Source organism: Lissotriton vulgaris, chromosome 9, assembly GCF_964263255.1.
Source record: "Lissotriton vulgaris chromosome 9, aLisVul1.2, whole genome shotgun sequence".
Lineage (NCBI taxonomy): Eukaryota > Metazoa > Chordata > Amphibia > Caudata > Salamandridae > Lissotriton > Lissotriton vulgaris.
Window position 1 is genome coordinate 672,278,091 of NC_141697.1, and position 13,224 is coordinate 672,291,314.

The 13,224-nt window shown below is 43.3% G+C and overlaps 1 protein-coding gene across 2 annotated transcripts in view; it reads left to right on the plus strand.

Moving 5' to 3' along the window:
- LOC147692084 (RNA-binding protein Nova-2-like) overlaps nt 1-10,413 on the plus strand; it is a 168,005-nt gene extending 157,592 nt beyond the window's left edge. For both annotated transcript variants that reach the window (XM_086938389.1, XM_086938390.1), the window contains exon 4: nt 4,875-10,413. In XM_086938389.1, the coding sequence (XP_086794515.1) occupies nt 4,875-5,891 (1,017 nt within the window). In that variant the 3' untranslated portion in view covers nt 5,892-10,413. The remainder of the gene's footprint in view (nt 1-4,874) is intronic.
- Nucleotides 10,414-13,224: the final 2,811 nt, after the last annotated feature.

Here is a 13,224-nt window from a genome sequence, read left to right on the forward strand (position 1 = left end):
ACTCTCTCCTACTCACTATCAACTTCTCACTCTACTACTTACTCTGTGTGTGGGTGCTAATGCAGTAGGTCTCGCAAATGCAAGCGATGAAGCTATTGGCAATGTAAATGACAATGCCATTTATTTATGATTTTAAAAAAATCATGAGCAATGTCAATAGCTCTACCTTTAATGATGCCGAGACCATTGCATTGTAAATGCTTGTTTGCATTCTTGCTACAGTCGGCTCCAGCTGTCTGTCGCAGACAGTAGTGAATGCAGTGCTCCACAGTCAACTCTTGCTCATGATCAGATGGCTTTCCTGTGAATCTCTATTGCCTTCATATGTATGGCTTTCCTTCCTCTCCCCCGCCTCAGAGCACAGCTCTTTTAGCCTAGCTTTTAATTGGTGGTCCAGGGTGTAATCTTATACTGTTGGCATTATGTAACTTCTTTATTGTGTGCTTTTTTGTCACCCCATTACTTTGTTTTAGGGCACATATTCGCTCTTTGCTTTCATTTTGAGATCCTCCCCATAGGGGACATTTCTAGGATTTTGGGGACCCTGGCCAGAAAGGGAATGTGTGAGGCCTCTATAATTTGCATGCTACCTGGCACATTCAGGACTGTATGCATCTAAAGAGTTGCCCCTCCTACTGAAGCTGCTTTGTGCCAACCCCTCCTGCGATGCAGCCCCTCCCTCCCAGCCACCGACTCGCACCTCTTAGAAGCTCATAAAGGACTGAATGTGTGAGAGTTTTTTTTATCACAAAGGGTTAAAACTGCTGTGAGCCAATGGGAGTCCCATGGTGCCTCTGAATGGGCAGCTGGGCAGGAGGCCTGATTGCATGGCAAACCTGCAGGGTGTGCCTCCTTGCAACTGGGCCCATAGGAGAGCACCTTGCAGCTAGGTCTGGCCTTGCAATACCACGGTGCGAGGTCCAGCGGACAGGGCTCTCCCTGGGCTCAATTGCAAGGAGACACCTTGCTCTCAAATTAGATGAACAGGGATCAGGAGGGGACCAGTGTGCCACGCTCTGGCTGTGACGCACTGGTACGAGGCCTCATGTTCCTGGGCTTAGAGTGGGCCCTGGGCAGCTGAACACACAGCCTATGCCTAATGCTGGCTCTGCTACCCATACCTAATCTCCCATCCTCACTCCCAATGCCCTTCTGCAACATGCCAGATGGCAGACTTTATGATGCCTTGATGTCCCCTTCCGCTATCGCTCCCACCCAGTACTCCACAACTTTGAGCTGCAATATTACCATAGTATAGAAATCATTGAAAACATTGCTTTCAAGATGGCTGTCCTGTGGCATGATGCAACATTTGTTGCATCATCACGTTGTACCCAATGCAGGGGGTGACGCAGCTCTTGTTGCATCACACAATGTGGCAGCCATCTTGAAAATAAAGGGGCAGATTTATGAGGCCCTTGCGCCACGTTTACGCTGTTGTTGCGTCACGCAAGACGGCGTAAACGTGGCGCATCCCTACGAGGCATTTACAACGTGACGCATCTATGGAGATGCGTCACGGTGTAAGGCCCTGCGCCACATGAAACCTGCGTCAGGTTTCATGTAGGCGTTCCGTCGCAGGAACGCCCCTGGAAAGTGACTCAGTGAAATCTACAAGATTTAACTGAGTCACTTTCAACGTCAATTCCTTCCGCCTTCTTGAAGCAGGCGTAAGGGTGATGCACCATGCAATGTAGGGGTGGCCCCTGTGCATTGCAGGAGTCATGTCACACTTGCGACATGACTCCAGAAATGCGCCGCCCGTACGCCGAAAGATGCGTCATGCGTCTTCCTTGCCTTGCACCATGGTGCGCCGCATTGTAAATGCGCCGCACCATGGGTAGCGGAGCTGTGGCGCACTGTGGCGCACATTAACTGGCGCATCCCTGGGGATGCGCCAGTTAACATAAATCTGCCCCATAGATGCTAATGTTTTCATAGCTTTTCATTCCTTTAATATAGCCTCTCAGTCGTTTGTAAAGCTGGTTGTGTTGTTCACTGAATGCGTGTTTGTTTTACTTCCCGCACTCCATAGGAGTGCATGTTTTCTAGATTTCTCCCCTGGGTGCTGTTTTGCCCTCCTATAACCACTTCGTCGTTGGCTTCCTCACTACTCCCCTTTCCACTCAGCTTGTGAAATTGTTATTATTTAACCTGCTCTTATCGACCCAGCCAAGCTTCCTGATACTATCTCACTTTCCTTCTCCCCCCCCCCCCCCCCTCCCTCCCACTTGGGTTAGTTAGTGCTGCTGGGTAGCGTTTCCTTTCAACATCGGCAAACCCAATGGTAACCCATAAAGGAGAAAACTAATGGGTCTCTCATTGCTTTTTCTTTTTTTTTTGTCGTCTGCTATGCTATTATATTGTTTCTCTCTTCAACCGACCCTCTTGTATTCCTCTTCAAATTTACTTTACTGCCGCCTGTCTTTCCTTCTGCCTTTCTGCTCTCTTCTATTTCTGACTCACCTTCATGTTTTTTTTCCCTAACCCGCCCTTCCTCTGCATCCCTTGGCTCATCCTCCCTCGTGTAGCTCATCTTCCTATCTTCGGCCCCTTCCACCAGCCCCCCAGGCACCCCCTCCTCTCAGCCGCCCCCCTTCTGTCTTGTCCTGAATCTTCCAGGATCCTTCAGGCAGGCTGACCCTGTTTTCAGGCTGTCGTCTCTGCCTCAGTTTCCATGGTGATAGGGGCAGAGAAGCAGGCTGGATTCAGGACTGTGAAATATAGGAGGGGAGGCAAGGACAGCGGGCGAAAAGACACAAGAATCAAAGGGGGTGGGACGAAGGGTCATCGAGAGTAGGAGGCAGGAAGGCCAACGAGAAACAGAACGGGCATCTTCTGACAAAGGCCTAGGGGAGAAAGGGAACCTGTCCAAATGCCATTTGACAGAAATGTAGGTTTGGGTAGACTTAGTGGGGTATCATGTGACATGTCAGACAAGACAGGCACGTGATTAACTCTGCTGAAGAGCAGTTCTCATTCGAGGGTGGTAGGTCTCACTCTCTACCAGCCTTTAAGTTACACCAGCGTGTTAGGAATGTCAGACTATATACCGGGGGTCTGATTGCACGTCTGCACCCCAATTTGTAAGCTGCATAGTGTGCACAAGCACAGAATCAACGTTGCAAAGATGTGTGGTCCAAACAGTCTTATTTTGCGCTGTTCACTTTCTTCCCATGTGATTAAGCCGGGTTCAGGACGTTTGTAAGTAGTTATGGGGCTTGCGAATTAATAAGAATATGTTACAAATAATATCCAGCTGCTTTGAAATCAAGTGTGCTTGTGATGTGTACATTTTTGCATCATCGCTGGAGGTATATAGGAGTTTTATCGCACAAGTGTAGTCTAGCATAGTTTCAAGTTCATTGGCCAGCCTTTATTTAATTGAATTTCCCCATTTTCTTAGGTGTACTTTCTTGCAAAACTTTTCCAATCTGGGAAGTTTCCCTGCAAGACCCAGTATTTCCAAGCCTCAACTAATTTAACCTGAAAATACATAAAGAATAGCTTGCAAACTTCGGACAGTAATAGTAGAGTTCAGGAGAAAAAAATCCATTTAGGATTCAAAAGTCATTAAAGCTTTTTGGTTCTACAACTGGCCCTACCAGAAGGATGCAATCATAGCGATGTTGAAGACCAGCCAAATGCTTCCCCAATAGGAATGCGTATTGGGCCCATACAGTGAACAATAGGACCTGGGCCTAGCTAAGAGAGGACCCGCCTGCCAGGGTGGGAGTGCGGAACTGCACCAAGAGTGGCTCGGTGTGATTTTCATGCTGCAAAAAGTCCAGAAATCAAGCAGAATGACGGCCACGGGATGTAGATTCATAACAATTGTTCTTTGTTAAAATAAAGGAGATAATACAATAAAGGAGAGGTGTTTGGTTTTAGTTCTAGCCATGACTTGCCTACTAGTGTATACATATGAAAGTGTGGACTCAAGTTTATGACCACTAATAATACAATTGTAAACAAAAATGTTCAGACATTTGGAAAAGTGCTGGTGCCTATAGTGCCAAGTGCAAATTTTGTAATGGAAGCCTCAGACTTACATTTTCATTTTCAAGTGGTGGCTGTTGTCTGTGAATCTTGACATTGGATGGGCTGAGAGCAATGGTCCAAGTTCTACGGCTGTTGAGACAGGACCTGAGAGTGAATTTGTGGAAATTGGGCAAACTATGTTCAAGAACTTTTTCATGTAAATTGATTCTCCTGCTCTGTTCCCGGATAATTTGAGCGAATTTTGGCCATGTGTTCTAACACATGCAAATCTGTTGGGGTCCTATGCAGGAGAATAAACCTGTTATAATGACTGTTCGGCCTGGGTCGCATTGATTGAGCAACCATATATCAGTAGAGGGAATCCCATAATCCTGTAGTGCGACATGACTCTCAACAAAGTGTCCCATAAACGTTGGTGATAAGAACAATGTAGATTGTTTTCACATGTGCAGACGCTATACATTAAAAAGAAATTACTATATATGTCAAAAGAAGGGCATGTTTATGGCCGCGTTTGCAGAACATCAAAATTTGGCACATGCTATATCCTTCAATTGTGAATTGTTCCCTTATGGGACTCTTACTGATACATTAATTTATTGAGAATCAGAAGTAATTTGTTACTAATCCTTCTTCAAAAGGAAGATATACAATGTTTTCACTGTTGTCTATAGCAAGGTGTTTCAGGCATAGCTTTTTGAGTCTTTACTTAAGGAACAACAAATCACTAAGTACCTGAGATTGCTCACATATTCACACAAATCACTGTAAATGAAGTGGCTATTAAAAAACCTAACAACATTTTCTTCCCACTCTTACTTCATGATTCTTGGAAAACTTTTAGTAACACATTTTGTATTTGTCCCCTACAGGCAAAGTTAATCGTCCCCAACAGCACAGCTGGGCTGATCATCGGCAAGGGCGGTGCCACAGTAAAAGCTGTTATGGAGCAGTCGGGTGCCTGGGTACAGCTCTCTCAGAAGCCTGAAGGCATAAACCTGCAGGAGCGTGTAGTGACCATCAGCGGCGAGCCTGAGCAGATCCACAAGGCAGTGGACATTATTGTCCAGAAAATTCAGGAGGATCCACAAAGCAGCAGCTGCCTCAACATCAGCTATGCCAATGTTGCTGGCCCTGTTGCCAACTCCAACCCTACTGGTTCACCATATGCCAACTCCACCGATGTGATGCCAGCTGCAGCTGCTGCTGCCTCTGCCTCAGGGCTACTGGGACACACTGGTCTGGCGGGAATGGGTGCATTTCCAGCTGCACTTCCTGGCTTCACTGGAAATGACCTTCTAGCAATCAGCACAGCTCTCAACACCTTGGCCAGTTACGGCTACAACACCAACTCTATGGGCTTAGGAATCAACTCAGCAGCTGCATCAGGTGTCCTTGCTGCTGTGGCAGCTGGTGCAAACCCAGCAGCTGCAGCAGCTGCCAACCTCCTTGCATCCTATGCCAATGATGCCTCTACTAGTGCAGCTGCTGCACAAGGCAATCCAATGGGTGCTTTTACCTTGGGCTCACTTGCTGCAGCCACTGGCGCCAACGGTTACTTGGGTGCGACCTCTCCACTGATGGCCAGCTCACTCTTGGCAACAGAAAAGTTGGCAGAGAGCGCCAAGGATATGGTGGAAATTGCCGTCCCAGAGAATCTGGTGGGGGCTATTTTGGGGAAAGGTGGCAAGACTCTGGTGGAGTATCAGGAGTTGACGGGAGCCCGAATTCAAATTTCCAAAAAAGGGGAGTTTATCCCAGGCACCAGGAACCGGAAGGTCACCATTACAGGTTCGCCAGCATCCACGCAGGCCGCGCAGTATCTCATCAGCCAGCGGGTGACCTATGAGCAAGGAGTCCGTGCCACAAACCCACAAAAAGTGGGGTAATAAAATAAACCCTGCCCAAGAAGCTTCCCCCTTATTGGAGGCTAATGTGTAGAGTTGTTAGGGCCAGTCTGGGAGGACCAGCAGGAACACATGTCAAGACAGAATTCAAAGAAAAACAAATTATCACTTGCTTAATATATGGTTTGCCAATGAACCCGTTGACAATATGTGATATGTATATATGGCAGTTTTTGTTAATTTTAATAGAAAACGAAAAACAAGTATGTTTTACCGTTATTTCCCCATATCTTTTTCAGCTATATGTTCTCTTGCAATCTATGCTTAGTGCCTCCTTCGCGCTTTGGGGTTTCAGGAGGGTGGGCGAGGGAGGCAGTTGGGCGAGCTAAACTTGCTTGGGGATTTTTCCTGCTGCGTGGTTTCTGTTAGTTCGGGTGTTCTTGCGGGAGAACAAAGTAGCAGTGGTTATTTCTAACCTATTATGAAGCAAACTCAGAAAACCTCTTAAATAGTGTTGTAGGATTAAGGGAAGTAAGATCTATTTGAATACAACAGGGTCTAACATTAAGGCTCTTTCAAATGGGGCACTGTCTTACTAACGTACAGACTGAAATTCCTCTCGATAACTTTAGGGGAGAGTTATTCCAGAACTTCTGGAAAAGGGCGCCAACATGTGTCCAAATAATGCTAATGTATTTAAACCAGCTAAAAATGTAGCCCCCTTTATCACACATGTGGTAAAGAATTAACTTCCCTCCTTGATTATTTTCTGTTGGGTTCTTTCTATTTCAAAACGGAGTTAGCTGTAGTGTTTGTGTATAGTTTAAGCTTGGATATGGTTGCCACCTGTTCTGATTTTTGAATCACAACCCCAGATGATCGGAGCCAAGGTAAAACGTGTAGCTGGCATTTCTTTAAGGGATAGTATTTCAAATACTATTGAAAGGGTCCTAGGCCTGCCTCTGTGAATTCCTTATTGTGCGCCTTCCGACAATAGCCTGCCCCATGCCCATAGCTGATCTGAAGTGTTCTTCAAATCTGCTAAAGGAAGGTGACAGCTCATCTTTCTTAGAATTGAGGATGAATATTTGGCATTATGTGGTAAGTTCTAGTTACCAGAGTTTCACACTGTAGGGTTTCCCAAATGCCCTTGGGAAAATAATGTGTTTTTCTGAGTGGAGAAAGACCTTGAGTGATAGATAGGGTTTGATTAAAATATTAGTGAATAGAACCCTGCCAAATTTTCCCTTGAAAGCCTTTATCGACTGTGGTGACCAATTTTCATCACCTGTCAAAGATGAAGTGAGAGATCTTCCTCGTATTAAACAGGCACTTGAAACAGCAGCATGGCACGAGGCACCCTTCGATATTACACATCACTTCCTGTGAGATCAACCTCAGAGACTTCAGACATGGCATGTTAGGAAACTGCCTGTGGCATGGCAAGGCTGGAGACATCCTGTGGCACAACAGGTCACGTTCTGTAACACTTTTGGTGGTAGCAGGCAAAGATTTGATTTGGCATGTTGTGCCATTGGGACAGTTTGTGTTACAGCTTTGTTGAAATAGTGGAGGCGGGGAGGGGGGGTGATATCTTTACTCCCTATTGCAGAAGATAAATCTCAATTTGATGAGTCCTGTTTGGCCAAGGAAACCAAATTATGTAACCCACATACGACTATAACCTTTCTGAATTTCCCAAAATCCAATTCTAGTGTATGTCAGAGTGGAAATATTAATTTAAATTCAGTTGGCACTAGCATAATCCAATGTATTTCCTTTGTATTACAGAGTGCAGCGTTAAGAACCCCAACTGACATTGCTATGGTTTCTGGGACATGCAGTCCTTAATTGATAACACTGGAACAAATACACAGAGAGGGACCGTAAACCTCCTTTATTTTAGATTTCAAGATTAGTGATCAAAAGATGTCTGAAGAATAGACTTGCATTTTCTAGGGTGTCTCCCCCCTCGCCTTCACTGATGTATCAGGGAGCAGAGGGTATTACATGAACAAGCCTAAAATGGACAAACTGACTTAGTGGCTTGCAGCCATTTTTGAAAGATATGGCACTTGAATTACTCCTGGACTCTCAGGAGCAGCACATTTTGTGATAATTAATACTTGAGCTTGACGCGGTATATTACCAGAACAGTATTATATTTGAAAGAACATTATATTAGGGGAGTGATGGGCTGTATAAAGAGGGTGTTATTTATTTAGGCAAACATTTTTTTCCACTAAATCACATTTTTGGATCAAGTACTTAAACCCCACTACAGCTTCCGCAGTTAGGCTTATAATCAGCCGTTCTGCCAGTTTAGACTCAAGCTGATTCTCTAACCTGCTGTACATACTATAAAAAGGCTGGGCTTCATCTGTAATACATTCCTCGACTCCAAATAGATTATTACCACAGAATGTAATGTGAGTGCGAGAAAGGTAAATAACTGGTGTCACTTATTAGTGTAAGAGTCAACCTCTGTTCCAAGCTGAAAGCCCTGTGCATTTTCTATAGAGCAGCAGGTGCTATACGAAGTGCCACGTGCTCAACTTGATAGTTCTGGGGTCAAAGGTAACTCTTAACAATTGGTTGCCAAAAAGGAACTACACAAATGTTTCAGAGCATTCACTGTAGCAGCGAAACTTCCTCACTGTGGCTACCTTCATGATCCATGTGAAGGTGCATACATGATGATGACTGTCTCATTATCTTGCACAAGAGGCTGCACACATGTGCGGGTATATGAGGACGTTCATTCACTTTCACGTATTTCCCGTGACTAGGTGCTGCACCCACACAAATTCCATGTGGCTCCGATATCCAAGAAAGGTAGCCGATATTCATGTTATGATGAACACAGAGCACATCACCCCTTCTGTGCTTCGATTGACTCAGGAACTTCACCTAAGGCCTATGTAGAAGGCAGCAAAAATAAATTCTTTATTTAGGAGGGAGTACCCAAAGTAAATTGCCAAGAAACATGAATTCCTTCTCTTATCCTTCACTTATATTGATCTGATGAGTAGACGCAGCCCCCTACCGCTCCACAACACCAGTTGTTGTGGATTACACAGTATTAAGAAGATACCTGAACTGTTATCTTTCCGAATAGAATTGTTAACAGTGATTTACACCTACTCGTTAGCGTAATTGTCACTTCTTTCCCCTGCAGTCCAGGAAAGCTCTCAGGTCACCAGAAAAAACAAAATACACCTGGATCCTCGTATGCTATCTATTCACTCAGGTCTTTGTAACCTCTGAGAACATGCCCCTAACTCCCTAACTTTTGATCACATGCGGTGTAGTCTCTGTCCACAAACCTACATAATCATAACACTCAAGTGTTTCGACCCACTTTTGTGGGATATCTCTCTGAATCATCTTAGCCCCTCCGCAATTTCAGTCACACTCACACATCTATTTTTATGACAACAGTACACACCATTTGTGAAGAACTCACCAAGCCCAAAACATATGTCCCTGGGTTAAACCTCAGGGTCCTTCGTCATTTCTCACATGGTGTATTTTTTGACACTCTTTGAGAGGTGGTGCTCCAGGTTTTCAAAGGATGCTGTCTAGTCTTGCCCTGCCCTTACAGAAGATCACCTTGAGCCATGTTGCTACAGAAGCTGGTTAATCTGCAGTGATTTGGTTAAAGCCTGATCTCGGTCACACACATGCTACCTCTCGTTATTCACACACTGTCATGGGGTGCCATGGTTTCCAAGTTTAAGGAGGCGATCCTCATATTCACTAGGAGTACTCACCGTAGTTAATAAGTCTGTCCTATTTCTTCTGGCTCTGAGGGGATTGTCTTTTCCCCTGCTTGTGAGTGCTAAGTATTGTCTCTCAACGGTCTAAATCCAAAAGGTCTCTAGTGTGCTGCCACTCTTCCCCATCAGACCCGTAAACAGAAGCTCCCAGAGAAATGGCTCCAAAAGGCAACTTACATACTCTTGAATCCACAAGAGATAACATATAGCAACTTTTCACCTCACTTTATGATAAAATCAACCCTCCATCTACAGTGACGTCTGATTATTTCTCCACTTTCTGTGCACAAAATGCTATTTCTCACCAGGTGACTAGCAGAAGTGTTTGATCTGGTGTGCTGAGGAATTCAAAATCAGTTTGCCCATCAGTTGGCATCAAAGGAAAATCAAAGGACAGGTGGTACCCTTCCTTATGCACTGCATACATGCTGTCTGGTAGGCGCTTCTGTAAAGGACAGGAAAAATAAGGTTTGTACTTATGGAAACAAATTGGAGATTACATGAATAGCCATTTTAAATAACAATGACACAGACCCATTGAGGAGGTACTCAATAATTTGAGATGTAAAAGACTTTGCAGAAATCCCAATAGAGATTGGAATATTAGTTCCGCTGAGCTTAGTATGTGAGGTTTCCTAACCTCCCATCTTGCTTAAATCATCTCCACATACTTGCCCAGGCAGCTCAAGTTTTTAATATCGTCCTGCCAAAATATTGAATTCAGAATCTCAACTACCCCAAGAACCATGAGGGAAAATAACAACCTATCTATCTAACGCAGTGAGGAAATATATAAGTATATAATATATATATATATATATATATATATATATATATATATATATATATATACACACTCCGGTCCTTAGTTGAACATACCTCACTGACGAACCAGGCAGAGACTCCTGCAAGGTGCGAGATTTTATTTTATTATCTTAATCCATTAAACATATAAAAACAAATGCATTGTCCATGACGCGTTTCGACCACATTCATACGGTCTTGATCACACATATATATAATCAGGTTTCCAAGTATGTGGATATGAGAACAGTAAATTTATATTTGCTTATTTTCATGCTGCTGTAGTAGTCAAGATTCTGGATACAATATTTTGGCAGAAAGATATTATTTATCGATGCAAATCTGGGCATTGTAAAAATTAGATTGTTGCCTTTTTTTAAGTTCATGGATAATAAGAGTTGTTAGAAATTTGAACCAAAAATAAGTTTTGATCATAATCATTTGGACTGCAGTGATCGAGGAACAATTTAGTTCTCTGTGTAGAGTTGTTGAAAGTGCACCATTCATGCCACCAGAGCGCCCTTAGCATGTTTCAAATACCACCTAGAAAGGGAAAAAATGGCCAGACTAGCAATGTTAATTTGGGCAAAAATCATACCTAGGTCAGATACTCCCAGCAATATGAATTTTATCCCAATGTAGAAACGTGATGATAAATGTAAAGGAGGTAAGCTTGCTTATTGGGCAGTGCCTTCTGAAGCAAGTCGGGCTGGCTACCTCTATTAAATGCTGAGGAGAGCCAGCTGAAAATCTTGCTGTAACAACCTGGTGTCTTCGTGTACCCCATGACCTATCCCTGCTCTGATTTCAAAAGATTCTTTTGTAGAGATCAGAAATGTGAAATAATATCAAAGATAAGCAATATAGTAGCATTCTTTGCACTGAGCATTAAGTACACAAACAGAAGAGTTGCTTCAAGTGAATGGGAGTTCACCATACAGCAGCAGTGCAATGCTATTTAGTTTAGAAGTACATTTTGTATCTACTAAATTCATGTAAATTCCCACAAATAATTTTTTATTAGGCAATTCCTTCATCCTCGTTTATGAAATCTTTTCCAGAAGGCGACTGGTATTTTATACTAGTGTTAATCTTCAGTGCATCAATTTCTAGTCAGCTTTCTTCATTAGACATTCATCTAGTAGGTTCTAAGTCAGAATATATTCAACAAAAATTTACTATGACAGAAATATTGTGTCTTAAATATACTTGACAAAAATATTGTCCCATTGGGTACGTATTTTCTATGATTATTCTATTTGGGCGATATTGTGCTAAACTATATTTAGGACAAAATATTTCTTTCATATTATTTTCATTGCGATATTCTGGTACTATACCACCTTGTATCATCTGCCATGTATAGCTATACGTCTATCATGCCTAGTCAGCCACCTTGACTAGCTAGTCATGTTTGGTTAACCAGCCATCTTGTACTGTCTTCCAACCTAGGTTTGTCAGCTCCTTGGATCGCCACCCTTGATTTGCAGTTATGAATCTCACCCGGTCACTCAGGTTGAAGAGGCAGCCACCTTGATTGGTCTGCTAAATTTGGTTAGGCATTGATCTTGTGCATTAAGCAACGATAATTGTGCCAGCCTCGTGATAGGGCAGCAGAATCAAATAACTATTAACCTTGTCTGACCGGCCTTGGCGTCCATCTTTAAAAGTTGAATATGTTTGCTTAAGCAGTCATGGTCCTTGGTAATAGATGGCAGGTCTGTCAGCTTTCTGACCTATCCAGCCACTGAACTATCCTAACCAGCCCTTTTTATTAGTCAACGACCTCATATTGTCAGGTATCTTCATTAGTCACATTTAACTTTGCCTCGGAGGACAGTTTGATTATGATGGATGATATATGAGAAGTCCTTCAAACCGCACCGGCTGGCAATCTCATTCCTTTCCCGTTCAATGCTCGTAGTGATAAATCACCATTTCCTGTTTTTTTCCATCTTTACTCCCACCTGTTATGCAGGCTGCTTTTCTGCAAGTGTCCCATTGCACTGCTGTTCCCAAGAGCACTGTTTAGAAATAATTCAAATGTAGAAAAATGCTGCTGGGAGTTATCGTAACTTTACATATCAAACTTGCAATGGAATAAGCGAGAGAAAGAAATGGACAACAATAGAAAAATAACATGAAATCTTTTGTGCCAAAATACATGTACCTGCTATGGTTTTATTCTTTTTGCGGTTTTTAAAGAAAAACAAAAAAAGAGAAATCAAAGAAGGCTCACTGTATATCAACCCATTAACAAGTGCCAAACATAATTTAAAGAGAAAGTGTAGCCGTTGAGATAAGAAATATAGCGTTTTTAGAGCGTTTACAGTTCAAGACTACTGAAAAAGTAATCATCAAAAGAGAAAAAAAACATAGCACTATAGTATGTCTAATAATTATCGACGTTTGTTAGAAGCTTTTTTAAAATAGTACAATTTGTATTTTGTGATGTTTGACATGAATTCTGCATGTCGTGTTTGCATGTTCTTATAGCCGAGAAGCAGGGGGTTGGAGAAAGGGGTATGACTGTGGTCCTCTGATCTACTAACGATGCCGGCTGAATCCACATAGCACTTTTTAGTATTTCAGGGTAGAGATTTGGCTCTTGTTCCCCATGTTCTCATCGCCCTTATCCCATTTCCCACACCCTTTTCCCCTTACCTGGCCTTTGACACTCCTATGGCAGCAAGATGGGTGCGGAAAGCCTTTCGCAGGTGACCAGGCACGGCTGTGGGAGCGGAGATGCTGCCTCGACAACTGCCATCAGTGCTCAGGGGCACGGGCTCCGA